The following is a 26,489-nucleotide window of genomic DNA, read 5'->3' as shown; positions in this document are numbered from 1 at the left end:
AGTATTTGTCTTAAAGATAAATTCTTATCAGGGAGGCTAAACTGCAAACAGTGCAAGAAAAAGAGATTTTGAAAATGTTCTACTTGTGGGAAACGTAATATTACAATTACAAAATGTTTGAAACATGCATCAGCTTTCTGCTTATTGCATTTAGACAAGAACGATGATTTAGTTGAATTGTAACATGAAGGTATTCCTGTCTTGATAAGAACTGTAAACACAGTACTGTATGGAAAGGATTCACAGACTGTATCCTTTGAATTTGTGTTTTCAAATTGAAAGGATACACAGGTTGATTCACATCAAGCCTGTGTGTGTGTGGGCGTGTGTGTGTGTGTGCATGTGTAGAAAAATTGATTTCAGTGAGTTCTAGTTATGATGTTGATGCTCTGTTCTAGTTAATGAACTCTGGAGTGAAAATAGTCTCAAAATATTTGTGCGTGTGTAAAAATATCTGTGCGTGTGTAATACTGGATTCGTAAACCTAAAAATAAAATAAACCTTCTCCTATACCTACAAATGTTCAATAAGTACGCACAAGTCACCTGGCACACACACACAAAACTGCATTTACGCACAGATCCGGTTACGAGTGGACGACTATTTTTGAGACTCATTTCACGCTTCGGGAGCTCCCAGATTTGTGTAGATGGTGCGTTTACATGCTAGTAGAAAGCTGGGTCATCTGAGTTTTGCTCTGAGTCTAGTATTTTTATCCTCTAAACGTTTCTCACTGTGCTTGTGCCGAAGAGGCAAATACGTTAGTTCGGTGGAAAACGGTCAATTTTAGCACTTCCTTATAATATCCCAAAATTATTTAGACATATTGTGCAGTTTGAGCGGTACAGGAGACTAAGTGGTCTGGAAAAACGACCACTGAGTGGCGGAATGGTTCCAGGAAGCAAGACGGAGCGTCCCGGTGGTCTGCCCTCTGAAGTAAGTAGAAGCTAAACCTGCAGGCTTTGCTCTCCGATTATAATGAGACATGGAGTAATTATAAATAATTTCAGATTACGTTTTATATGTCTGGTATTTTGATACTCTGTCTTCCTCGTATGTTTTATATGTTAGGTCATGAACTCCTCTAATGCATAACAGAACGACTGGTTCTCTATGATGGATCATATAAATGCAATTCTCCAATAACGATTTAAAGTTTCCTTTATTAAAGTTAAAATGTTTCATTCCACACAGGGTAGAACATATTCTTTACAATTGCCTAAAAATATATTTCACTTACCACTTTATTATTTGGCATCATATAACTCTGATAAATCAAACAAAGAAGAAGATTTTAACCTTAAAAAAAAGAAACACCTTTACACAATGAGTACTGGAAAAGTTACATTAAACATTGTATCAGTTTGGAATTGTTACACGTTGCTATGGACACACTACAGTTAATACTAGAACCTCGCAGCTCTTGTCTGTGGAATTGAAATGGAATTTATTTTCAGCAGATTGTGACGTCATGGCAACAAATACACAGGTAATAACAGCTGCATCCCACTTCAGGAAGGTCATGCTTTCTGCTAGCTCAATTCTATTGACGAAATAGAATTCATCAATCATCTATAATGTGAAGCATCGACTGTGACAAAAGGCCAAAGACCCCTTCCTATTGGCTGAAAACAAATCATGCAGAAATCTAGCTTTTCATTGCAGCGGTACACCAGTGAGCCGGACTTCCAACCAGATCTAGACTGGGTGAGTCCGAAGATTACTCCAACCCCAACAATTACTTTTAGTTCCACCAAGCATTTTCTAAATTGTGCAACAAATGCTGAATGTGCTTTTAAAAATGAAACCTGTGATCACTAGTCCACTGTGACAGACTGCTTCTCAGAACTTATTTACGTCTTTAATCTTTTACGTCATCAGGTGATGACGACTCCGAATATCGCATGACATTCATGCCTATAGTCACAGCCTCGTTCATACATACCCAAAAAATAGAAATACGTGTTTTCAAATTGTAAGGATACACAGGTTGATTCACATCAAGCCTAAAACTAACAGACCCTGTAATTCTGTACCTGTTTAGCACAGCAGGGACACAGCTTAACCCTGGGTTAGCTCCTCAGTATAACTGAAATAATGTCCGAAAATGCAGTCCAATGTTCACATTGCTTTATGTGCACAAAATGCATGAGATGTGTGTTGAGGGAATCCACTATGTGGGATACAAACCACAAGTCTTAGAGCCTGAATGATAAACTTTGTGCTAGGATTTAGTCATTTCAAGCAAACTCTGCGATAAAGGAGGTCAAAGTTTCAAACACCTTCTGTGGAATTAAACATCACTTTTAGTAAAAGTAGCGTAGCGTCATCAACACCTGTGATGTTCTGACAGGTGAAATCAGTTCCAATGAATGCAAAGAAAATCCCTCACAGTAAAAAGATGGGAGATTTTTTATATCGCCAAATCATTGCCAAACGCATTTTGTTAATTCTCTCAGAGAAATACTGGAAGCCAACAAACGCAGGAGTGGTTTGTTCAAAAACATACACTCTCAATGTGGTGTTAGTGCTTCGTTAACTTACTTTTAACACTCTTCTTTTTTTTTGTAGGAAATGTTAAGGTAGAGAAATTCACACTAAAATTAGGAACGTGTTTAGGGTAAACAACATCAGGTGAAACAAACCCTGAAAAAACTGGAATGTTAAACATATTTCACAAGCAGCACAGTGTAGAAAGAATGAATAAAAATAATTCAGAGTTCCCTCAGGGTGAAATCTTCCAACAAATTCACAGAAACGCAGCGTTAGCCATTCAGATTTACAGAAGCTTAAAAGATATCAGGAATCATCGTACGCATCCGAAGCTATGGTTTTGTTGAATACCTGCAGAAACTATGTAAGAGTGGCCTGTGATTTCACAGGAAATTTAGTTTCAAATATGTTAGCGTGAAATGCGTTTATTCAACTTTCCTTTCGGATTTTAAACCTTATTGTTCTGAGTTATGTTGCTTCTTACAGTGTGAGTGTAGTGGTGAGCTCGTTTTAAATTTCAAAATGGATTTGCTTGAGGTCAAGCCGCGGCGGTCATGAGTAGAAGGCAGACTGCAGCTGCTTGAAGGCAGCTTGCCGCTCCTTCTTCTCCACCTCCTGCTTCTTGCGTTCTTCTTTTTCTTCTCGAATCTCTGCTTCAAACTTGCTGCTCTGGGACAGAGCCTGAACCTGAAAACACACAAGGACAAAAGGCCGTCAGGCACACACCTGTCTATATCAGGCGCCACAGCAGACAGTGCAGGTCAACAGAGGGACTTTGAATTGATCGGTAAAGGCAGACGGACGCCTGTCTATGTAATCGTCTGACTTCATCACAGCTGGACTCCGTTCAAGCTGTAGAAACATCTCCAGGATGATCAGTGGAAACCGTTTAATATCACGTCAATTAGTTTTGTTAATTTCTTGGTTAATAAATTAACAAAAATCTCAAGAACTTGTTTTCCACGTCGTCATAATAAGTAGAATTTTGAGGAAAGAGATCAATTTAATACAATTTGGAAAAAGAACATAATGTAGAAAAAGTGAAGTGCTGCGAATATTTACAGCATGAACTATAATATCTCTGCTAAATAAAGAGCTTATCACTACAGGGTAGAGGATAATTATAGTTTCAGAAGAACATGACCATAGACCTTTTCATGGAAATCGGCCAATTATGATTGACGGCTGATCGATTGGTGGTTGATCGATTGGTGGTTGATCGATTGGTGGTTGATCGATTGGTGGTTGATCGATTGGTGGCTGATCGATTGGCACACCACCAAAGGAAACGCTTCCCAGTCTCACAGGATTGCCTTCTCGGTACAATAATTCAATCTAACACGGAGCCTTTTCTCACTCATTCACACACATATCCAACCACACATATACACACACACAAAGTCTTATACATGTTCATATGTTGTTCCCGTTTTACCTAGAAACTATGTTGCTAAGTATAAGAGGATGTCAAATTAAGCTGTAGACAGCTTTACAGTAAGAGAATTTATAGACCGATTTATTCTTATCAAATATGTGGATTACTTATCACTGTCTGAGAAAATAGTTCTTAATGACATGGTGGTCTGGTTAACTTCATGGAATAGAACAAGCTATTAGCATACCTTGGCCTCAAAGAAGTCTTTGGCCCCCATGACCCCTTCAGTGGAGACATTGATCTCAGACAGCCTGGCCAGAGCCATCAAGCCGCTCTCCTCCTGCAGCTCTCCGGCTGCAGCTCTACGGAAGATCAGCAAGAACTGCAAACGGAAACAACCAAACTCGTTCAACAGCTCGTTTGTGTTTGTGTAGACATGATGCGGGTACCGTGCCGACACGTCAGCCTGTACCTGGACCACAATGCTTCAGGCTCAGGCCAGCATGAATGGATAACGCCCATGAAAACATAGCAGCCAAAGTCACAGAGGGCTTGACAAGGAGGAAGTCTTTTTTTGTTTTTTCATTTTAGATACAGAATCAGATATAGCACAAAAACAAACGACAAACACATGATCAAACTTCTGCAATATAAATGGCTTATGAGAACCTACAGTATGTAACACGTGTTAGGCTTCATTATATGTCCCATGTAATATGTATGTCCCATATAATATGTATTCCAGGTACTTGCACAAAATGTTTCTTTGAAAAAGGAACTCTTCTCTGTTGTCTGTGGAAGCGTCTTAAAACCCAGAGATTTTGGAAGGATGTTATCAGGTGTCTTCCTGAATTGTTTAAGATGAAAGAGGTTAAACTCTATGTACTTGGAATATACCCAATGGAATTCAAACAATCGGAGAAAAAGACTAAATTGATCGATTTTAGACGTCTTCAAGCCAGGAGATCTACTGCATTCTGCTGGAGGAGCATGGACAAAATGCTTCTGCAGTGGCTCATTCTGTCATGTCACCAGCAGCACAGCAGTGACTGTCCTGCTGTGAGTCTGTATCAATCAAGCTGGTGCAATATCACAGCAGACATAGGAATAATTCTCACTTTTCTGTCTTTAAATTAGATGGCATTCTACTTTTTTTCTAGTTTTTAGGGTTCATAATGGTACTCATAGGTTATACTGTGACAGTCTCATACTGGCCCACAGCTAGCTCCACCAGTGGAACTACTAAGTAATCCACAGTCACCACTTCTCCTTTTTTCAGGATGTTGCACTGCCTCCGCTCAAACATGTATCCTACTATAGTTCTGACATTTATACACATTAGCACTGCTGCAAAAACTCAATGACTATCTCAATATTCAGTACACAAGCACAGGCCACGCTCATTTCATCATCACCTCCCTCTCACCTCTCTGAAGCTCAATTTGCCGTCAAAATCTTCATCCACTTCCTTGATCATGTTCTTCAGGCCCAAATGAGTCTGCGGAGCTCCCAACTTCTCCATCAGTATCTTCAGCTCCATCAGGTCGATGAAGCCATCTTTTCCCGTGTCAAACCTGAAAACAGCGAAAAGGCAGCCGAGGTCAGGGGAAGGTAAAGCCGCAGCGAACGCGGCTTGAGTCAAAGCATTTCAGTTCAAGTCTTAAAGCTAAAGTCTGAATGACTGAGCAGCAACAGGAGCTCAGGAAGAACTGAGCCACACCAACAGATCCAGCCTCACGACCAACAGCTACTGTGGCTTTAAATGAGCTTCGGCTAATACAGTGGAAACCAGAAGTTTACATACACCAAGTACAAAGACTCACATTATTTTTTTCCACTGTCTGAAGTTCAGATCTATTTTAGATCAGTTAATTACTAAATTATTATTATTGCTGTTAAATTATTTAGGAAATTATTGCCAAATGCCACAATAATGAGAGAAATAAAGTTAGCGCTTTATTTATTAATGTCTTCAAAATCAGAGGTTTACATACAGAATTATTACTATTTCTTTAAACAATGACAGGAAATCCAGATGATGTCATGAAGACCAAAGTCATACACGTTTGTATTTCTACCCATATTAGGACTTTTTCATTTTAATTACTGCATTCATGTCTAAGAGATATTTCCTCAAGTCTAACCAACACCAGTCTAGTCCTAACCCTAACCCTAACCCTAACCCTATCAGTAACCAGAACCTAATTCACACCATGCCTCTAAAGCGAACACTAAGCATTAGGACTGGGCTTTGGTTCCCCGCCAGGTATAAAAAACACTGTAATTATTACTGAATTTCTGAATCAGTTAGAGAAACAAGTAGTGTCATACTACTTGAGGGAAAACCAACTACAGACCCTAGTTTTTAAAGAATTTCTGTTAGCCTTTTTTTTCTGACAGGTTTTGTGCAAATGGAAATTCTAATTGGGGCTGACAATAGCAATGCGTGCAAAAGGCACACTTTGACAAGCCCCTTTTAGATTTCTCCAGACATTTTCTAGTTCTTTCTACATATTGTTCAAAACAGAAGAAATAGTAATGTCGCAAGTACACTTTTTTTAATCAACTCATTTTTTAAGTTTTAATGTCAACTTGAACTGGATTTCTTCACCAACATGTATGTGACCTAAACTTTTCACTGATGAGCCATATATGGTCCTGTGAACATTCTCTGAAAGGCAACTGCATTTCTCAACAAGTTCTCACACGCTCTTTATGTCTCTGATTTCCAAATACACAACAGACGGCCTCATAGGAACTGGTTCACAGCAACGTGCTGTCAATATGCTTATATATGGTTAGGAAAGCAACTGTATTCTGACCATAAAAGCATGATATTCTGAATATGAACAGTTATATGATAACCCAATCTCCCTACATAAAATCAATTGGACAGCTGACGGAGGCTCCTTCTCTGTGCACACAGCAGTGTGTGTTCCACAATCACGGTCTTTGACCAGACCAGAAAAACAAAAGGACAGAAACACAAAATGAAAAGCTGCTTGATGAAACCATACAGAGTGGCAGAAATGACTAATAAGAGTTACAACATTTAAAAGGAAGTCTAAAAGCAGAAATAGAACAGCTCTTCTGCTAAGCTGAGTGAATAAATAACTAAACCTGCAATTTGATATGAAATCAGGTGAATTATCAGTGAGTCACATCAGAACAGAAGGAAGTAAGCTCTCAATAGGTGTCTCTTTAGCAAACTGCTTTATGAACCAGGATGGTCAGAAGTGAGATATGTGTTCTTTTAAAAGGGGAAGAAGGTATTATGTATTTACCAAGCACATAATACCATTTTCTAGCAATCAAGTAACTATGTTACCTTCAGTTAATAGCAAAATTAATAAATTTGACTTTGCAACATACCCAACTGAGCTTGAAATTGAGCTCTCTCTCTCTCTCATACCTTTTCAACAATGCTTCTCTAGCTGTTCGTTACAGTTTAGGAGAGCTGTAGTTTTGTGATGATCTCAGCAGACGCCCAGTTGACTCCAGGTGTTTGCTAATTGCTGCTACTAGTCTGGAGGAGCCTCCTGGATGCCTCCATGGTGAGGTGTTCAGTTAACGTCCCACCGGGAGGAGGCCCCGGGGAAGACCCAGGACACGCTGGAGGGACTATGTCTCTCAGCTGGCCTGGGAACGCCTCGGGATTCCCCCGGAGGAGCTGGAACAAGTGGCTGGGCAGAGGGAAGTCTGGGCCTCCTTTCTGAAGCTGCTAACCCCACGACCTGACCCCGGATAAGAGGAAGAAAATGGATGGATGGATAGTCTGGAGGAGCTGTGTGGCTGAGGAAGGGCGCTTTGTGAAGCACCATATTTAATTACACTACAAACAACAACACACACACTTATTGAGCCCTGACCCCACAACGGCAAAAATATTCATATTGTTTAATATAAAACACATATTGCACCTTCCCTCATGTATCTCAAACAAGTAAACCAACAAATCAAACCAGAAGAGCAACAACATAACCGTAACATAGATGAATATGTCTTCAAATACCACAACCTTCAGTAAATGTGCTTGCCCAGATTGGATGTTGAGTTAGTAAGGAATCACATATTTTTATGTTATATGAAGGGGGGCGATCCATACGAAAACTCCTACTTTCCAATGAAACATGGATGTTTAGCGACCCTAGCGGGGAGCAGGAGGAGATGGAGCGGGCCTGCAGTGCGTCACTCTGAACAAGATGACTCACGATCCATCAGTACTGCACACTCACTAGGCTGCAATCCAGTCAACTCCCGTAAACACCACGGAGCGTCTAGCTGGCATCAAACATGGAAAATCACTCAACATTAATTCTCACCGTTTAAACATCGCCTCCATGTCTTTAATTTGCTTGCGAGAAAACTCTTTAAACTCAGTGTAAGGGTTAAAAACACGACTCGCCCGAGAAGGAGCATTTCCGTCGTTAATGTCCAGCCTGCGGTTCAGTTTCGTCGCCAGCTCGGACGGTGTATCTCCACAGCCATGTTCGGGTTCCTCGGATTGGACCGGAACCGGACTCTGTTCGGTCTCGGGCCTCTCCTCGGCCTCTTCCGCAGCAGCCAGTCGCGACTGCAACTTCTTAGCAAGCTCTTCAGATGCCATGCTGAAGGTTTAACGTCTCTCACAGAAACAGTCAATTAAAATGGAGTCAGACAGTTCAGACAGTTTTCAGCCCTGGACTGTACGCGCTGCTTCCTGTAGGACTTCACAATAAGAGGCTCGTGATGTCTAGTAATCTAGTTTTACTTACACGTGTTTAAATATCACTCATAAACTTTCCATTTTGCAACTCCAAGGAGCCAAACAAAACCTATTTTATATGTAATAAGCATGTGTTCATTATTCAAAGGACTACAACTACAATAACCCAGAAAGTACTGGAGCTGTGTGTCCATAGCAAATTCTTACCAGCGGTGTGACTCCAGAGGGCGCTGTTGAGAGGCTAGACTGAAGTAAAGATGCTATTCTATCAGCTGGAAATTAAAAGCAAGCCTCAGCCCAGTGTTGAAAGCACCATCCCCTGCAGCTTTCAAAATTTCTCAATCCTGACAAAACTATAAGGACTGATTTTATGTTAACATGCAGCAGGCTGGGTCGTTCATATGGCATTGTGCCACAGTTGTACTTTTCCTTTGTAACACACTTTGGTGAAAAAAGGGTGAAGTGGAAATGAAATCATGAATCATTGGTGTGGAAGTCTAAGTCAAGTCCAAAGTTTTTTATGATTTCATTAAGTCAACTGAGAATCACTAAACAGTACCTCTGCAGAATGAAGTCTGCAGAGGTAAACACCTGAAAGGGAACAGCACCATCACTAAAGCGTCTATAAAAACACTGAACTGGTGCCTGGAAGAACTACAAACCTAAACATTCAGCAATGATCTGAAATGGAAATAATAAACTTGAGGAATAAAACTTAAATTACCCAAAATAATCAAGTCTTTCTCAGAGGCATGAGGCTTACACCTTAGCATAAACATAACACACTAACAACATAACATAAACATAAACCCCATAACCTCATTTGGGTGCCCAAAGCACTCACCCCTAGTAATTCAGGAATTTTTTGTGCTTTTTTTCATTTTTTTTAGTGATGGAACTTTGAGGCTCACAAGGAAAAGTTGGACTGAAATGAAATAAAATAAGAATAGTCAAAAATAAATGAATAAGTAAAAATTTGTTTACTTATTCATTTGTCCATTCATCCATTTTCTAACACCCTTGTCCCTTGAGGGGTCAGGAGGGGCTGGTGTCTATCTCCAGCTAACGTTCCGGGCGAGAGGCGGGGTCACCCTGGACAGGTCACCAGTCTGTCACAGGGCAACACAGAGACAGACAGGACAAACAACCATGCACCCCCCCCGCCCCCCACACACACACACACACACACACACCCATTCACACCTAGAGAGAATTTAGAAATCAATGAACCTGACAGTCATGTTGTTGGATTTGGGAGGAAGCCAGAGTACCTGGAGAGAACCCATCATGCACAGGGAGAACATGCAAACTCCAAGCAGAAAGACCCCGATCTGGGAATCGAACCCAGGGAATCTTGCTGCAAGGCAACAGTTCTACCTGTTTATTTATTCTTTGAAATTATTTTGTTTATTTAAGAAGTTGCTTCTCCAGATATTTATTGGTGTGTTAAGTTCTGTTGCGTGACCCTTTTGATTCATATACAGTGTTTCATGAGTAATTTTGCTATCTCTAATATATGTTGTATATGCATATATATATAATATATACAAATTAAAAAAAGACATTTCATGTTAAAACCCTACCATCTGGGGGGGGGGGGGGGGGAAGGATTTATGGTTTTATAAAGATTCTTATGTAAAATTTTAGTGTTCAAGATTACTATATTTGAAGAATACAGTTGTAAAAATGTAATTAAAATATCTAAAAATATATATATATATCAAAGTCATTCAGTTTAATAATTTCTAATTTGGCTGCCTATCCAAATATGTTTTCTTTTTCAAATTACTCTCTTAGATATAGTGACTTTAATAAAATACATTTCTTTAACCTCCTCCTGAGATATATTTTCATTATACGATATAAACTTTATTTTGACTGTAATATACTGCATGTGCCACTTCTATTGTTAATAAAGTTTTGCAGAAAAAAAAAAAACCCACTATAAAACCTCTTCCTGTTTTTCCAGAGCTGCAGTAGCTGCGACAGGTCGGTGGGTCGGTGGCAGCTCACAGCCGGAACTGCTGAGCCAACGCAGAGGGGACTGACTGGACGCTTATAGCACCGATTCAGGCGGTAGGTTAAATCTCGGCAAGGAGTTTGAATGCGTAAATTCAGACCCGCCTCTTGTTCTCTATTAACTTCCAGTTAGCAAGGCGGAGTTGCTTTGTCGTTATGGTTGTGCCACCAACCTGAGCGCTCATATCGTTACTGTCTGGTTGTGTTGTGCTTGAAACTGATATCTGCAGATATCAGTTTTTGGTATATGTACCTTTTTTTTAAAAAACAAAACAAAAAAACATTCTGATCACATATCCCTCAAAAGAGACAATGCAATGTTATGTTTGTTTTGCACCTAATATTCCTGTTTTGTTTTTTACAGAACCATCTCTGACCAAAGGCAATAATAACACACCAAAAATGATGAGCTTTCTACTCAGGTTAGTGAAACAGAGGGATGTACTTTTAGCTGGCATAGATTTGTACAAGTGAAAGCAGATTGTGACCTACAGAAAATTAGGAGGCACACTTTTTTTTTCTCACTGTCTGACGTTAAATCAGAACAAACTTCTCTTGTTTTAGGTCAGTTAGAATAACCTGACCCAAAACAGATGAGGTGAATTAGTAAATTTGCAGTGAAGTCAGAAAATATATACAGTACAGACCAAAAGTTTAGACACACCTTCTAATTCAATGGGTTTTCTTTATTTTCATGACTATTTATAAGGCAAGAAATCCCACTTATTAACCTGACAGGGCAGGTTGACCTATGAAGTGAAAACCATTTCAGGTGACTACCTCTTGAAGCTCATCAAGAAAATGCAGAGTGTGTGCAAAGCAGTAATCACAGCAAAAGGTTGCTACTTTGAAGAAACTAGAATATAAGGGCTATTTTCAGTTGTTTTACACTTTTTTTCTTTAGTGCATATTTCCACATGTGTTATTCATAGTTTTGATGCCTTCAGTGTGAATCTACAATGTCAATAGTCATGAAAATAAAGGAAACTCATTGAATTAAAAGGTGTGTCCAAATTTTTGGTCTGTACTGTATATATATGTTTTGTGGATTTGTGAAAAACTGGAGGGACTTGTAGATGTTATTTAGTGTCTGGAGGCCAATCTATAAATCTAGAATCTATAAATCAAGGCCCAGGGGCCAGATTTGGCCCCTTGAGTTTGACACATGTGATATAGAGTATTATTATACGTTATGTGTTATCTTGCTGCACTTTAAAAACCTGTGTTTTCAAGCATGTCATAAAGTTTTTATTTATTTTAATTTAATGAGATGGGTTTGGCTTCAGGAAATCCCTCATTTTAAAAGTCAACATTGGCTTTAATCTCTTGGTTGGGATGTTTTTATTGAAAAGGACCTACGGTTATAAAAAACCCCAGTCACTCTTAACCCAAAATCTGAAGTTCAACTTGACCTTTAATTGAAAACAAGAACATTTTGCATGGGTTTAATCTGAATTAACAGGGGATACATGTTGTGTATTCCAGACAGCGAATTCAACTTCCCGCAGCATGGAGGTGGAAGAAGAGAAGGGCAGCGTCTTGTTGTCACTGCATGACTTTCAGCACCATCTCTTCTAGTCAAGGTACTCGACTCTGTTTCAATCTGAAGACTCTTAGACAAAGATAACAGCAAACTGCTGCCTTTGTTCCACTGCAGTATTTAAAGACAAAGACATCGTATCAGATTCAGAGCAGAAGCATCCAAAACCTAGAACTATATTGAGGCAAATCAACGCAGCAAACAAACGCCCCCTCGTGCATAATATTTTAAAACATTTTTTACACAGACCTCTTCTTCTTTTTTTACTTTCTCATTATAGACCCTGTCGAGATCCACAAGAGGAAACTTTTTCTGTGGTTCAGCCACCTTCCCAAAGAGGAGAAACAGTTTGGAGGTCTCTTCAGCCCAGAGACCATGCATGTAGATCCACTTATTATGGAAAGAAAGGATGAGGAGAGGGCAGGACTTCTCCAGTCACCATACAAAACCCAGACCTCCTCTAGCCATTCACTGACCGTGGAACAGCTGTTTGACCCAACCGTTGCCTGGAGTGAAGGTCGTGGACTCAATGTGCTGCTGTATGGTGCTGTGGGAACTGGGAAATCTACAATAGTTCGGAAGCTGGTGCTGGACTGGTGTGCTGGAAACACAATGACTCGCTTCAAGTTGCTGCTTCCTTTCACATGTGAAGACCTCAGTCAGCTGACAAAGTGAGTGAACTCTTTGCTGTCTATAGTCTTACCTGTCACATGGACAGTGAAACTAAAACGTGACTATGCACACCTCGGTAGTGTAAACACTTGCTCATCCATTACACGGTAATGCTAAGTGCTTAAATAGAAGGCAATTAAAGTTATTTTCTTATTTCTTGAGGCAGGTCACGTGTAATCCAAAAGGTTTCTGCAGTTCTAAATATGGTGGGAAGTAACAGACTTATAAGTTCTACAATAGTGAACTTATTGTAGAACTTATAAGTTCTAGTCACCACAAACACACTTGGACTTTCTGGTTCCACTGGGCCCAACATAAACTGTGAGTCATTAGACGTCTGCAGCATTGAGCACAACAGGTTCCTACAAAGCAAAGAACAAACACATGAGAAAAGCATGTTTAACTTGTACTTACCCAGCTGGGGGTACTTTAGTGCATAAGACAATACATTTTAATTGAATTTCCTGCCATCTGAATAAATTCTGATATTATTCATATAAATATTGGAGGCTAGATCTAGGAATGTGAAGTAATAATTTCATTATGATAAAACTGTGTTAGATTAGCAATAAAATTTCAAAACTAATACATTACAGGGTTTCCCCAAGTGTATTATAAAGCAGGCTAGGCATTGCTTGTTTTTAGTTTTTATAAACAATAAAAATACTTTTAAAAATCACTTATTTTATTTATTTTTTTCGTTTAACATAATCCCACTGCAAGTGTCTCTGCTGCGCTGATCATCTCATGGCTGAGCAGAATGGTTCCTGAAAGATGCATCAGGAAACCTGGAGGATCTTGATTTGTGTTTTGTAAACTCTGGTTGTGGGTTGAAGTATTGTCTGCAATGTGTTCCAGGAATATATAAATGACCTAGTAAATTTTTTTTTTACATTTAATGTTTTTATATAAACATTTTTTAATACAAAAACACAATGAACCTTGCTGGTAGACCGCCTTGGCGCCCCGACCACCAGGCTTAGCAAGTTTTCTGGGGGAAACCCGACTTTTGCTAGGCCTGTGTTGTTGTTTTTTTGTTTGTTTGTTTAAACTTTCAATCAGACCTTGCTGTTTAATAATGATCATTATCATCTCTTAAACAGGGCGGCTTCTTTAAGAGATCTGGTTGGCAGGAAGTATCTTCATTTGAAGAACCATCCTTTACTCAGTGGGGATAGAGACCAAGCTAAGGATGTGCTTTTCCTCTTTAATGGGATGGAAAAGATGCAACTTGACTTCCGAATCGGGTCCTCTGAGCTCTGCAGCGATCCCAATGAGCCTCTTCCACCAAGTGTACTCATTGTGAACCTCCTGAGGAAATATCTTCTTCCTGAGGTAAACTGTTGCTCATGAATAATGTCTTCTAGCCTTTTCTTTCCAGTTTCCCTTCTTTCTGATTTAGGTTTATGTGCAGAACTCGGCCATAAGTTGTCTTTTTCGTCTTCTTAAAGCAAAACAGTTAAAGGCAAGCCGTACCACACAGGATGTGACTTGTGTGAAGTTTAAATGTACATTGAAACTAGATGGTATATGCTGTTTTTAAAAATTGTATCCATATCTAACAGTCCCCTTATAGACTGTCAGAATCATCAAAACCATTTTATCAGAGTAACAGACTCTTCCTCTTCTTTTTTTTTATGAAAAGAAAGCAGATTCCACAATGTCCTGTCATTAAGACATTTGTCACAGTAAAGAAAACAAACTTCTATTTGGAAGAAATATCAGAACCAATTGAGCGTTTCATAATGAAGCTCACAGACTCCATAAACTCCTCAAAAAGCATATCTGACCAGCATACCAGTGTAACCATTTTGTTTATGTCATCAGCAATATTGTTTAATGTAAAACTTTGTTCTCCAGAGAAAAAGACATTGTGCCCAAACCAAATTATAAATATAATAGATTAAGGATTAGCAGATACTGAATTATCAAAATATTCCTTGTCAACAGAACATCATTTGTGAAGTGTAGTATAATTTTGAAATGTCCAGTTGTTTTCTTTTTCTTTTTTGTTTTGTTGGTGCAATAAACTTCTTTGCTCTGTCTCCTAGGCCAGTGTCTTAATGGCCACCAGACTGTCTGCTGTGGAGCGCATCCCTCAGAAGTATGTGAGTCGTTATGCACAGATTTGTGGTTTCAGTGACCCAGATCGCCAGCGTGCGTACTTCACCAGCCGCCTGCTGCAGAGTGACGAAGCAGCACACAACAAGGAGGCCCAGACACTGATAGAGCTCCTTTACCTCAACCTGCAGAGTGAAAGCCAGTTGGCTGCCGCTTGCTTTCTTCCCTCTTACTGCTGGCTCACGTGCGCTACCTTACACTTCCTTCATTTTACCACTCCTCAGGCCCCCATTCGCACTCTGACCGGTATATATACTAGCTTTTTTCGGCTTAACTTTGGGGGTGAGGTGCTGGACACAAGAACTGGGACAAGTCCATCCTCTCAGGAGTATCAAAGTTCTTTAATGAGGTATGTTGTCCTTACAGTCGGAAAACTTGCGTTTGATGGTGTGATGAACAAGCGCACATCTTTCTCAGACAAAGAATTGGAACAGTGGATTGGTGGAAAGACCAAGACGGACGAGGAGCTACATCAGCTGGCCGTGTTCCAGACTGATGTGCTAGACTTCTTCCTGGCTCCTTGTGTGAAGAGTGGAAACCATTCTTCAAAAGAACTCCGGGAAGACGATGAGAAGCTGTATGTGTTTGCTGTCCCAGCCATGCAGGAGTACCTAGCAGCTCTCTATGTAGTTTTAGGGGAAAACAAATCCGCTTTGCAGAAGCTAACCAGCCAGGTGTCTGTGGCCATTGGTCAGGCAAGTGAGGATATCAGTGCCCTCATGAACATCCTGTCCAAGTTTATTCCACTCAGGCTCTTTGCTATATTCAACCTGCTTAAGCTTTTTCCAAAGCTTTATGAGAAAATAAGCAGCTACAACAAAGGCAAAATTGCCAGAACTATGGCAGTTGAAATGTTCCGCACAGAAGACAGCCAAAACGACGACATTCTGGATCAAGTGGAGCAAAGCCTTTTGGGAGTCCATGGCCCACAGCCACAACAGTCTGATAACAGCAAACCTTTTGAGCTTTATCCCATCTTCATGGGAGGACTGTTACAATATAGTAATCGGGTACTTCTTCAGCAACTAGACTGCAACATCCAAAGCACCACGGTTGTTCAGATAACACATGCCCTCAGGAAGCACCTTGTAAAAGGTAAATACACACTCTGTTCAGTTTCTCATTGCTACACGTGAAGCCGATCTTATCGTTCGATCTTACCAACCTCAGCAAAAGTCTAAAAATTAACCACTGTCCTCTTCTGCTCTCTCCTGAGGGAGGTTTGACTGACAGACCGGCCCACCGGGTCATGCCAGCATGTTTGCAGTTAATAGTAACCCCCCTGTTGCCAACAGAGTGACTTTCTTGTTGTATTTATCAAAATTTCAGACAAAATAATTCAGACATTTGGACCAAAGTCAGAATCGGTAGATCAGGCTTTTTAAAGATTGGTGATCGGCCAGAAAACTGCAATTGGTGCAGCCCTAATCTGAAACCTACTATAAATCCTTAATCATCCAAACAGATTGTTAATCCTATAGGCCAATAAGTGTTTTTGAATTCTGACTATAAATTACACACAACCATGTTAGCACAGAGTATGAATAATGTAATGTCCTTATTAACTGATGAAGACTGGAGTGGCTTTTTGAAAAATAGACAAACTTTGATAGTAGGGGAGCCCTACATATCTTTATCTTTATCTACAGATCATAACTTTTAATTTCCACCCAGAACAAACCTTAATATCCAAATACAAGTTTTATTGGAGTTCATCGAATTTGTCAAAAAGGCCGCCACTCATTTTCTACACCCAGAATAGCAACAAAGAGATGAAAGGATTTCTTAAATGTGCACGAAAGAATAAAACAAACACTCCACATATGGTTTTGATGAGGGAATAACATTGTAGAATGATATAAAGCTCCAAAAGGTGGATTTTACACAAGACTGACCATTTAGGGTATTGGTAATATTAACACCTGAATATTTGGTGATGGTTGTTTCCTGTTGTACTGTACATTTTTTTCTTATGTTTTCTTGAGGTGAGTAATTGAAGTTTAATTTATATCGGAACTTGACGCCAAATTGGTGGAAGGAAGACATGAGGTTAGGCTGGCATCAAGGTCAGACAAGGTCACCAGGACATTGTCTGTCGTTCTCTTAAATTCAGACCTAATTTTTTTGAGCAAGTGGCTCCATAAATAGTGCAAATAGGACTGGGCTCAGTGGTCTTCTTTCCAAAGAGACTGTGTTTGAAAGCCTGCCATTTATTTTAATGGCAGACTTTTAAAATAAATGGCAACGGGCAAGTTGCATTGGATTTCTGACATTTTTGTGTCTGAAATTTTGGTATTAAAGCCAAATGGATGTAAGACCAGAATATTGGTTATTCTTGGCTAGTCTTAGAAATGATCAAGCAGGACAAACGTAGATACGTGTTTTAATCATGAGCGCCAGACTCTTTTTCAATGCCCCTCCTATACATATTATGTTAATAAGTTGGCCTACTATGAACTATCCCTGGAACCGGTACTTTCATATTTCTTTTCACTAGGGGGCAACAACTCACTCTTAAATTCCTCCTCCCCTTTAAGATTTTTACTTGAAATAAGTAATCATTTTTGAAAAAATGCATTACATGTGCAATAAGATATCCTACTGCCTTTACTAAATAATTTAGCAGACTTTTTTCTTTATTCCAGAGCTAAGTAAGCCCCAGCCACCAGAGGAGCTGATGGATCTACTAGTCCTTCTGTATGAGTTTCAGAATCCCAGACTGACTGTAGAGGTGCTGTCCTCAATCAAAAGCATTTGTCTAACCAACGTTCGGATGACTTCACTCAAATGCTTCATACTGAGCTCTGTCCTTTCATGCGCATCTGCAAGGTAAAGTTCATTTTTCACCGATTTGAATAGGTTGTTTAGGCCAATAAAATTTATTTTTCCTCTCTAGAAAAACTGCCAAAAAACAACTAAGATCTGAGTTATACACTGTGTTCCAAATTATTATGCAAATTGGATTTAAGTGTCATAAAGATTACATTTTTTGTTGTGCTATTAAATTTATAGATGATATTGTGTGTCAGGGCTCTTTGAATCACTATAATTAATTTCAGAGATCTGGGTTGATTAGTTTGTCTGGTGAGCTCAATTAAAGGAAATCTACTTAATAATGTTCCACATTATTAAGCAGGCCACAGGTTTCAAGCTATATGGGAAAGAGAAAGGATCTCTGCTGATGAAAATCATCAGATAGTGTAGTGCCGTATGACAAGATATGAAAACATTAGATATTTAATGAAAACTGAAGCGTTATTGTACTGTGAAGAGATTTGTGGCTGATTCAGAACAAAGATGGGTTTGTACAGATAAAGGCACAATGAGGAAGGTTTCTGTTAGACAAATTCATCAGATTACGAGAGCAGCTGTTAAAATGCCCTTACAAAGCAGCAAACAGTTATTTGAAGCTGCTGGAGCCTCTGGAACCTCAAGGTGGAGGATCCTCCAGAGGCTTGCGGTGCATCAACCTACTATTGGGCCCCTAACCACTTTTTTCATGGTTCAAAAAGAAGAGCTGTACCTTCTGTAGCAAAATCATCTTCATGCATGACAATGCACCATCTCATGCTGCAAGGAATGCCACTGTGTCACTGGCTGCTATGGGCATAAAAGAGGAGAAACTCATGGTGTGGTCACCATCCTCCTCTGACCTCAACCCTATTGAGAACCTTTGGAGTTTCCTCCAGCAGAAGATCTGAATGCAGTTCATATCAAACCAGCAGCTCTGGGAAGGTTTTCTGACATCCTGCAAAGAAATTCAAGCAGAAACTTTCCACAAACTCACAAGTTCAATGGATCAAGAATTGTGCTGTGATATCAAAAAAAGGTTCCTATGTTAACATGTAACTTGGTCTGTTAAGATGTTTTTGATTGAAATAACTTTTGATTTTAGTACATGTGAACACTTAATGCTGCACATTCAAAGAATGACTGTTTGCAGTTCTTTATAATCAATAAAATGTTTAGAAAATCTGATGTGCATAATAATTTGGAACAGTGCATTTTGAGTTTTTTATTTTTGAAAAAAATACTGTTCTCATATGGAGCTTTGTTCAGTAAAATTTGATTTATACTGTAATAGTTCATGACTTGAAAATTATGCTGACCATCATTTGCATTGACCATTTAAGAAAATCTGAGAAAATATCACTTGCATAATAATTTGGAACACGGTGTATGTTACAAATACATATGAAGACATGTACATTGTTTGTGAAAACTTGTAAACTAAATTTGTAAAGAAATTTCAAAATGATCTTTAGACTCTCTTTGTTTGTTGTTGGTGGCTATAAAAGTGGGCTGTTGTTTTGTATGTTTTTCTTTTTCACAGTTATCTCCTGAAGGAACTGGACCTGTCCTCCTGCCTCCTGACTCATAACATGCTGCAGATGTTGGGGCCGGCTTTCAGGCATGCACACAGCCTCAAGTAAGACCAGATATCAACGGAGGTCTGTCTTTGGCACAATGCCTTAACAATATGTGTGTTTTGGCATTTTAAAAACAAATAGAAACACTTAATTTATATTAGAATTGTATGTATGTATAAATGACCATCTGTAACAGAGCAGAGAGGTTTGCTGTTTTTTGTTTACTGAAATGGGTCAAAGTGGAGCTGTGGGTGTGGGAGTGAGAAAATCTCCTTATTATAACAATAACAGCTTCTCCCATTCAAATTGTACCAGTAAATGAGTGTTTGAAAATCTGAATGTTCAATCTATTTTCTAACAAGTATTGACTTTGTAGCAGAGCCATAATTACAGTCGTTTTGTGCTGTGAGTTATTAGCAGTTATTAGCTGTTTATGTCATTCTTGTTGTTGATTTCAGTCTGCAGTTCAACAACTTGGGTCCTGATTCCTGCATCCTTCTGAAAGATCTGCTCCTGGACCCCAAGACCTGCATTAGTTCCCTACAGTAAGACACTTATGTCAGGGTTCAGCTGTGTGTGTGTGTGTGTGTGGGGGGGGTTGGCTATGAGTTATTCAAATCCTAAAGCAAATTAAGCTGATCGAAAACCTTTTAGAAATTCTCACTTCAATTTTTCTCATGAAAATGAGATAAAGCATAATTCTAAGTGTGGAAACAGCAGACAGGCTTATTTTTTTTTTTCCTGGAAGACTCTTCACTTCTTGTCTGAAAGGCTTTTTTAGTTCTGAACTTGGCAGGAAGTTATAGGCTCTTGGGTCGTTTATTTATTTTTGTTCAATTAATTTTTGTTCTCTGCCAATTTAGTACTGGTGGTGCCAGTTCTAAATTAAATTGTTCAATTCAGTTTTATTGAGAAAAAGTCCAATATTTTTAAACAAAAAAAAAAAGAAGAAATGATCAGCCAGTACTATTGAATATTTTAAGGTTGGGTTTCCTTTTGAAAATGTGCAAAATCTTTTGAGATATTGTCCGTAAAGAAAGGGTAAGCCAAAGTAAATATACATTTAAGTATATTAATTAGCATTTTTATCTATTTAAGTCTATTAATGTTAGTGTTTCTAATTTTATGAGCTTGTCTCAGCATCTGGTGTTGCCTTCCAGGCTCTGTGATAACCCCCTGCTGGACTCTGGAGTCCGCGTCCTGCTGGAGGCACTGCCCCAGAACCAGTCTCTGATCTACCTGTCCCTAATGCACACTGGGCTGGGCAACAGCGGGGCTCTGGAGCTGGCTGAGAGACTGCCGCAGCACACGGGGCTCCAGGAGCTCAACGTGGCTTACAATGCTATCAGCGACGAGGCAGCTGTGGCTCTGGTTGACGCCTGCAGGGAGCATCCCACCATCCACACCTTACAGTACGTGTCTCCTCACTGCGCTAATCGTCTTTATAAATAGTTCTGGTTGGATTTAATTTCCTTCTTTTTCTCTACTGCTTCATTGAAAGTCAGTGAACATTTATGCAAAAAAAACAAAAAAAACTCCACAATGCTTTGCTGTAACAACAGCGAGTGCGAGACATGTATGAGCTTGAGAAAGAAAAGCAAACACACAACAGGAAGTAAATAAATGCATTTAGAAGGTTTCAAAAGCAAGTTAAAAGGGTTTGGTATGTTAGCGGAGCTGTGGTATGAACAGTTACTCATTGACTTAAGTTTTCTCAAATGGTGCTGATTAGCAAAATACAAACAGGTCAGTTTAAGGGTAATATTGTCAAGCAATGGACAGAAATGCAGCACTGCTTTTAATCTGTTTTCTAAGTCACACCATTTTGGATTGAGGGTGAATGCATTGGGCTCATAATCAGAAAGCGTGTTCTATTCAGGGGAGGAAATATTTATGTTACTCTGTCCAGAAAAACAGAGAGAGCCTCCAGGCATTCACAGCAATTCACAGATACTTGGATGTGAAGCCGATCTTATCCCACAAGCTTATCTTCCTCAGCAAAGGTCTAAAACTCAAACACTGTCCTCTTCTGCTCTACGATGAGAGCAGTTTGACTGTGAGCAGAAGTCATGTTGTCATGGGGACCTCCATCTGAAGCCATTTTCAGGATGCCAGGAACATGAATAACATGTCTAATCAGTAGGTTGACAGTCTCTGCTGTGGATGGGAGCGTTCAGAGACATTGGGTGACAGGTTATACAAATGAATCTATATTTGTAAGTATGACTGTTTTTGTTTTTCGCAAGAAATTGATTCAAATTTAGTAAAATCCTATGAGATGGGAGACTTCAGTTGTTCAGAAATAAGTGAAGATCCAGATGGAGATGATTTCTGATGTTATTCCTGGTGCAGATGGTCCAAACAGCAACATATTTAATGTGTTTAATGACGGCTACCAGAACTGTCTGCTGACCAACCATTAACATCAATACAAACACAACAAATAGAAAATGTAGCTATCTGAGCCCAATGAATGGCTTAACGTTGAACTGATAAAGGTACATGAGAACAACATAGTGCTGCATTTTCAGAACCACGTTCAAAGGAGGCGATTCTTCCAGCTGTATTGTGTTTCAAGCTCCAGAGGTTCTTCATGCAAGGAAACGTGTCTGGAGAGTGGATTTACTGAAGTATTTTGTGGTCCAGATCCTATAAGGTGTTTTGTGAAACAAAGACACAAACATGACTGGCTTGGATTAAATCTTTTTCTCTTGAAAATTTATCCAAAGAAATGTAAGCAGTGGTGTGAAACTGTCATTTCTCTGCTGTGAGAAACATTTGGTTTTCCATGAGCCAATAAAGGATCAAACTGATAGGGTCATAATGATCAATGTTCATAGAAAAGTTTTGAACTTCTTGTCACCTGAGTGTCTGTGACCAACTGTGTTTTCTGCCCAATTAGCCAAAAGTTGTTGCATTTTATTTTTCTATTGTCCATTTATGCAATATCATAAAATTAAGATTTAAATGCAGTATTTTAAGCTGAATACGGCATTGTAAGAAAATGTGTGAAAATGTCAATTTAATATTTTTTATAAAGCATTACAATTACAATTACTTTTAGTATCAGAAAATGCCAGATAATCGACATCTGACCTTGTGACCTCATGCAGTTGAGCTGAAAAACTGGATCTCCTGAACAAACCCCACACACAACATTCATAAATATATTTATGTGTCTTATAAGAATGTCAGCCTGTGAATATGTCTGTGTGTCTGTGCAGCTTGTATCTTAATCCTATCACTGATGAGGGGAAGCAGGCGCTGTATGGCCGGGGTGTAACCGGTAACCAAGGCAACAACCAACAAGTCAAAGTCCTGGCGTCTGTCACTGAAGGGTCGGACATCTCAGGTGGTTGGCACCCCATACTCAGAGTGATACAAGAGAACGCTTCATCCTGGGACCACAAACAGGTCAAGCAGCAGCTGAAGGTACGCAGCCCCACCGTAAAACTGCATAAAGATCAGAGCAGTGCATCGTCCTGCTCCTCATCCCAGGACACTGAAACATAGGAAAACATTTTTCTAGGTAGTTGTTCATCTTAGTGATTATTTTATTATGAAACTACACTCTGTCTTCATACATATTTTAGCTTAATATGACTGTTTTCATTCAAAAATCCAACCATTGCCAGATATAAATCTAACGCATTTGTTTAAAAAGTTGGGTTATTGTCAGTGTTGTATAAAGTACTGGAATCTCAGAGTCAAGTAAAAGTACAAGTACCTCTCCAAAATACGACTTTGGTAAAAGTCGAAGTCACTGACTGAAATGTTACTTGAGTAAAAGTCTTAAAGTATCTGAAACTTCTTGTACTTAAGTATGGAAATTACTGTAAAAATGGATGTACTCAAGTAATGTAATGAAAAGTACAAGTAAAAAGTAAAACAAGGCAAGTTTGAATGACATTTCTTATATCTTGGTAAACTTGTCAAATAAACTTAAAATAATGTACCCAACCAAGTGCAGGCAAAATGAAACCTGCTAATAAATTGTTCCAGTTTTAAAGAGTAGCGCATGTTAATGGTTTGTGGTTTTGAACTTGCATGCCTTTCCTATATTCGTTAAATTTAGTCTAAATTGCTATCGCTATGGCTTCTGTCCCCCATTGAACTAGGGTGACCAGACGTCCTCTTTTTCCCGGACATGTCCTACTTTTCAGACCTAAAAAGATGTCCGGGGGGAATTTAAAAATTGTCCGGGATTTTGGTCAATTGCCTCAAAACACATTACATAGCTTACAGTGGATTATAGGGCACGGCGCTGCGTGTCACGTAATCCCTGAGCCGCGTCAGTGCGGGCAGCACTCTTCTCTGTTCGACCCCCCCTCCCACCCGATGCAAGGTGTTCCGATTTCTGATTTCCCCAACAATGGGAGAAGCGAAACAGGTGTATCCTATTGGAGGTGATGAACAAGCCAGGCAAGCAGGCTACGACTTTGTTCGGTAGCCTGCTTGCTAATCAGTAGGTGGGGTCAAAACACTTCGTTTCTCTCTCTCGCTTTTTTGTAACGAGTAACTAAACCACACATTGAAAATGTATCGGAGTAAAAGTACGCAATTGAGTTCGGAAATATAGTGAAGTAAAAGTGAAAGTCATCAAACATTTTCATACTCCAGGAAAGTATGAAGTACTCCAAAATGTACTTAAGTAAAGTAGTGAAGTATTTTTACTTCGTTACTATACAACACTGGTTATTGTTTAGGTTCAAGCTGTGCAGAACAGCACAAATGGGGGGTCATGACCTCAGGATATGATCAGGGCCTGGTGGAAGTGACTTTCTACATGAAAAAAATGCTAAAAGCTTTCAGCAGGTGAAGGTTCTGTCCAGAACGAAGTCACTGTTTTAGATAAAACACAAGGATTGTGGCTGTTAGGCTGATCAATCATCTAATCATCTAAAATCAGGGCAGTAATCAAAGGGGACTCTTTTTAAATAACTTGGATGGGATGAGGTCCAACATGCAAGCTGGAGGGTAATTTTGATCACTTAGAAAGCTCAAGTGACTGAAAACAGTCCACACACATAGCTGTGGCTACAATCCCATAACTTGCCACCATGTGTGGGTGAGTGACTGAGTTGAGAATGAGCATCAAGATGTTGTTGGTGGTGTTATCCTACGCCCACCTAGTATCAGTGTCACTATTTGTTCTCACTCTGAAATGCCTTTCCTCTCTTTCTCCTGTAAAGGTTTTCCTCCAGGACCTGGAGTGGGGACGTGAGAAGCAAACAAGCTTCTGGAGGAGGCTCCACTTTCGCAAAGTGCAGAAAAAAGTCCAGGCGACTTTACGACGTTTAGAGAAGGACTCTTCTTCCAAGACTATGTAAACCTCAAGAAGGTTCAAAAGAGCAGTTATTTGCACAACATTAGCATCTGTATTTTTTTTTTAGTTTAAAGGGGCAGTGTTATGCATTCACCATGCACATAATGCCATTTTATATCACAATGAAGTGACTGTTACCGTCAGATGTGTTATATGACTCTGTTTAAGACTTCTTGCTCTTTCTAACACTCGGCCTTCAGCATGTGGTCGCAGCATTTCTCCATTTTCCCTTTAACAACGTTTTACCAGCACTGAACTATGAAGTAACATGTATGAGCTCTGCAGATGTGCAGCTCCACCAGCAGCTTGCTGCTGCTAGTCGGGAGGAGCTGACGGGGGCAGAAATTTTTTTTGGTACATTTTTATGAACATTTAAAGTGAAAAAATCAGTGATACAGAAAAAGTTTATTGCCTGGTTGTTTAGTTTTGAGGGTAAAGGTCAGAATTAGATGGTAAAACGTCAGGCTGGATGTGAGAAACGATTCTATGATTTCTCAATTATCGATGGGTCTAATGTTATTACTGAATAATGAACTGAAATATACTGCATGGTTTGATTTCTGGGATCTAATTGGAATGTGTGTGGTAGACTTTTATCTGTCTATATACTCAGATTGAATTGACTTTTTATATTTGAAGTGCCTTGACGTATTTATTGTTAATTTGTCACATCAATAAACTGATCTAACCAACTCAAATTCATTTGTATTGCAAATTTCATCTACCAGGCAGTTCAGACAGCATACAGCCACCCATTATGGAACAAGCAGAAAACATTACATTTTGTTAAATGCTATCATGAACTACATACATGAAACATTCAGATTAATGTTTCATTGGTGCTAATAAAAGGCGTCTAAGCAGGATTTAAAGGAACTCTGCAAAACAGCAGCTTTGTTTTGAAGCTTGTTCCAGATTTGTGTTGCATAGAAGCTGAATGCTGCTTCTCCATGTGTGGTTCTGGTTCTGGTGATGCACGAAATGCAGAGATCCACAGCTCTCTGTCCACAAGACAACTATTAGTCATCCCTGCACAAATGTGGCCTTTGTGGGAAAGTGGCAAGAAGAGAAAGCCATTGTTGAAAGAAACCTGTAAGAAGTCCAGTTTGCCAGAAGCCGTGTTGGACACTGTGGTCAGACCAGAACAAAATTGCACTTTTGGTCAAAATGCAAAACGCTGCGTGTGACGGAAAACTGACACTGCACATCACTGATCAATCTCAACACACCATCCCCATTGTTGAATATGGTGGTGGCAGCATCATGCTGTGGGAGTGCTTCTCTTTAACAGAGACATGGGAAGATGGTGAGAGTTGGTGAGAAGATAAATGGAGCCAAATACAGAGCAATGGGTGAAGAAAACCTGTTGGAGTGAAAAGGACTGGAGAGTGGGGCGGAGCTTCAGCCTCCAGCAGGACAAACACCAGGGCCACAACGGAATGGCTTAAAACTGAACATATTCATGTGAAAGAACTAAATCCAAACCAGAGTCAGTATTGGGGGAAAAAAATGTACCATTTAAATTTCAGTCTTTCAAATACCAAACTTTAAAGGGGGCTAAATGGGGCCAGTGATGATGTTGCTGTGTGGCGCCAAAGTAATGTTTAAAGTACACTACAGTGTAAAATATGCAAATGTTAGCAGTCACCACACTACCCTCAATTAAATGGATACAAATATGGCCAAGCGAGTAAACTGTCCTACATGAAATGTCCTGCAGGAGCATGGGCGTAAATTCCTGGAAGGGGTGTCGGGGCTCTGGGAACCCCCCCACCCCCACACCCCCACACCCCACACCCCACCCCAAACAAACCTTTGCATTTAAACAATATCAATATGAAAAGGCAATAGAAACAAAGAACGAAATA

The 26,489-nt window shown here is 39.6% G+C and overlaps 2 protein-coding genes across 2 annotated transcripts; one reads left to right on the top strand and one right to left on the bottom strand.

Moving 5' to 3' along the window:
- Positions 1–1,143: 1,143 nt before the first annotated feature.
- efhd1 (EF-hand domain family, member D1) lies at positions 1,144–8,546 on the bottom strand. Its single transcript, XM_032545134.1, has 4 exons — positions 8,191–8,546; positions 5,295–5,442; positions 4,116–4,250; positions 1,144–3,180 (listed from the first exon to the last, which is right to left on the bottom strand). The coding sequence occupies exons 1-4, from the start codon at positions 8,472–8,474 to the stop codon at positions 3,046–3,048; spliced, it is 702 nt and encodes a 233-aa protein (XP_032401025.1). The 5' UTR covers positions 8,475–8,546; the 3' UTR covers positions 1,144–3,045.
- A 1,992-nt stretch (positions 8,547–10,538) lies between these two features.
- nlrx1 (NLR family member X1) lies at positions 10,539–25,319 on the top strand. Its single transcript, XM_032545788.1, has 12 exons — positions 10,539–10,636; positions 10,956–11,014; positions 12,078–12,175; positions 12,413–12,803; positions 13,908–14,139; positions 14,856–16,020; positions 17,571–17,754; positions 19,259–19,354; positions 19,754–19,840; positions 20,456–20,707; positions 22,520–22,727; positions 24,488–25,319. The coding sequence occupies exons 2-12, from the start codon at positions 10,995–10,997 to the stop codon at positions 24,623–24,625; spliced, it is 2,871 nt and encodes a 956-aa protein (XP_032401679.1). The 5' UTR covers positions 10,539–10,636; positions 10,956–10,994; the 3' UTR covers positions 24,626–25,319.
- Positions 25,320–26,489: the final 1,170 nt, after the last annotated feature.

Source organism: Xiphophorus hellerii, chromosome 18, assembly GCF_003331165.1.
Source record: "Xiphophorus hellerii strain 12219 chromosome 18, Xiphophorus_hellerii-4.1, whole genome shotgun sequence".
In the NCBI taxonomy this organism is placed as follows: Eukaryota; Metazoa; Chordata; class Actinopteri; order Cyprinodontiformes; family Poeciliidae; genus Xiphophorus; species Xiphophorus hellerii.
The sequence above is the reverse complement of the archived record's forward strand: the minus strand, read 5'-3'. Positions and strand labels throughout refer to the sequence as shown.

Excerpts from the sequence above, each read along its gene's own strand:
- efhd1 (XM_032545134.1), bottom strand. The coding sequence starts at position 8,474 with ATGGCATCTGAAGAGCTTGCTAAGAAGTTGCAGTCGCGACTGGCTGCT. Across the intron at positions 4,251-5,294 it reads GCAAATTGAGCTTCAGAGAG|TTCTTGCTGATCTTCCGTAG; the intron begins GTGAGAGGGAGG and ends TTCCGTTTGCAG. Across the intron at positions 3,181-4,115 it reads AAGACTTCTTTGAGGCCAAG|GTTCAGGCTCTGTCCCAGAG; the intron begins GTATGCTAATAG and ends GTGTGTTTTCAG.
- nlrx1 (XM_032545788.1), top strand. The coding sequence starts at position 10,995 with ATGATGAGCTTTCTACTCAG. Across the intron at positions 11,015-12,077 it reads ATGATGAGCTTTCTACTCAG|ACAGCGAATTCAACTTCCCG; the intron begins GTTAGTGAAACA and ends TGTGTATTCCAG. Across the intron at positions 20,708-22,519 it reads CCCACCATCCACACCTTACA|CTTGTATCTTAATCCTATCA; the intron begins GTACGTGTCTCC and ends GTGTCTGTGCAG.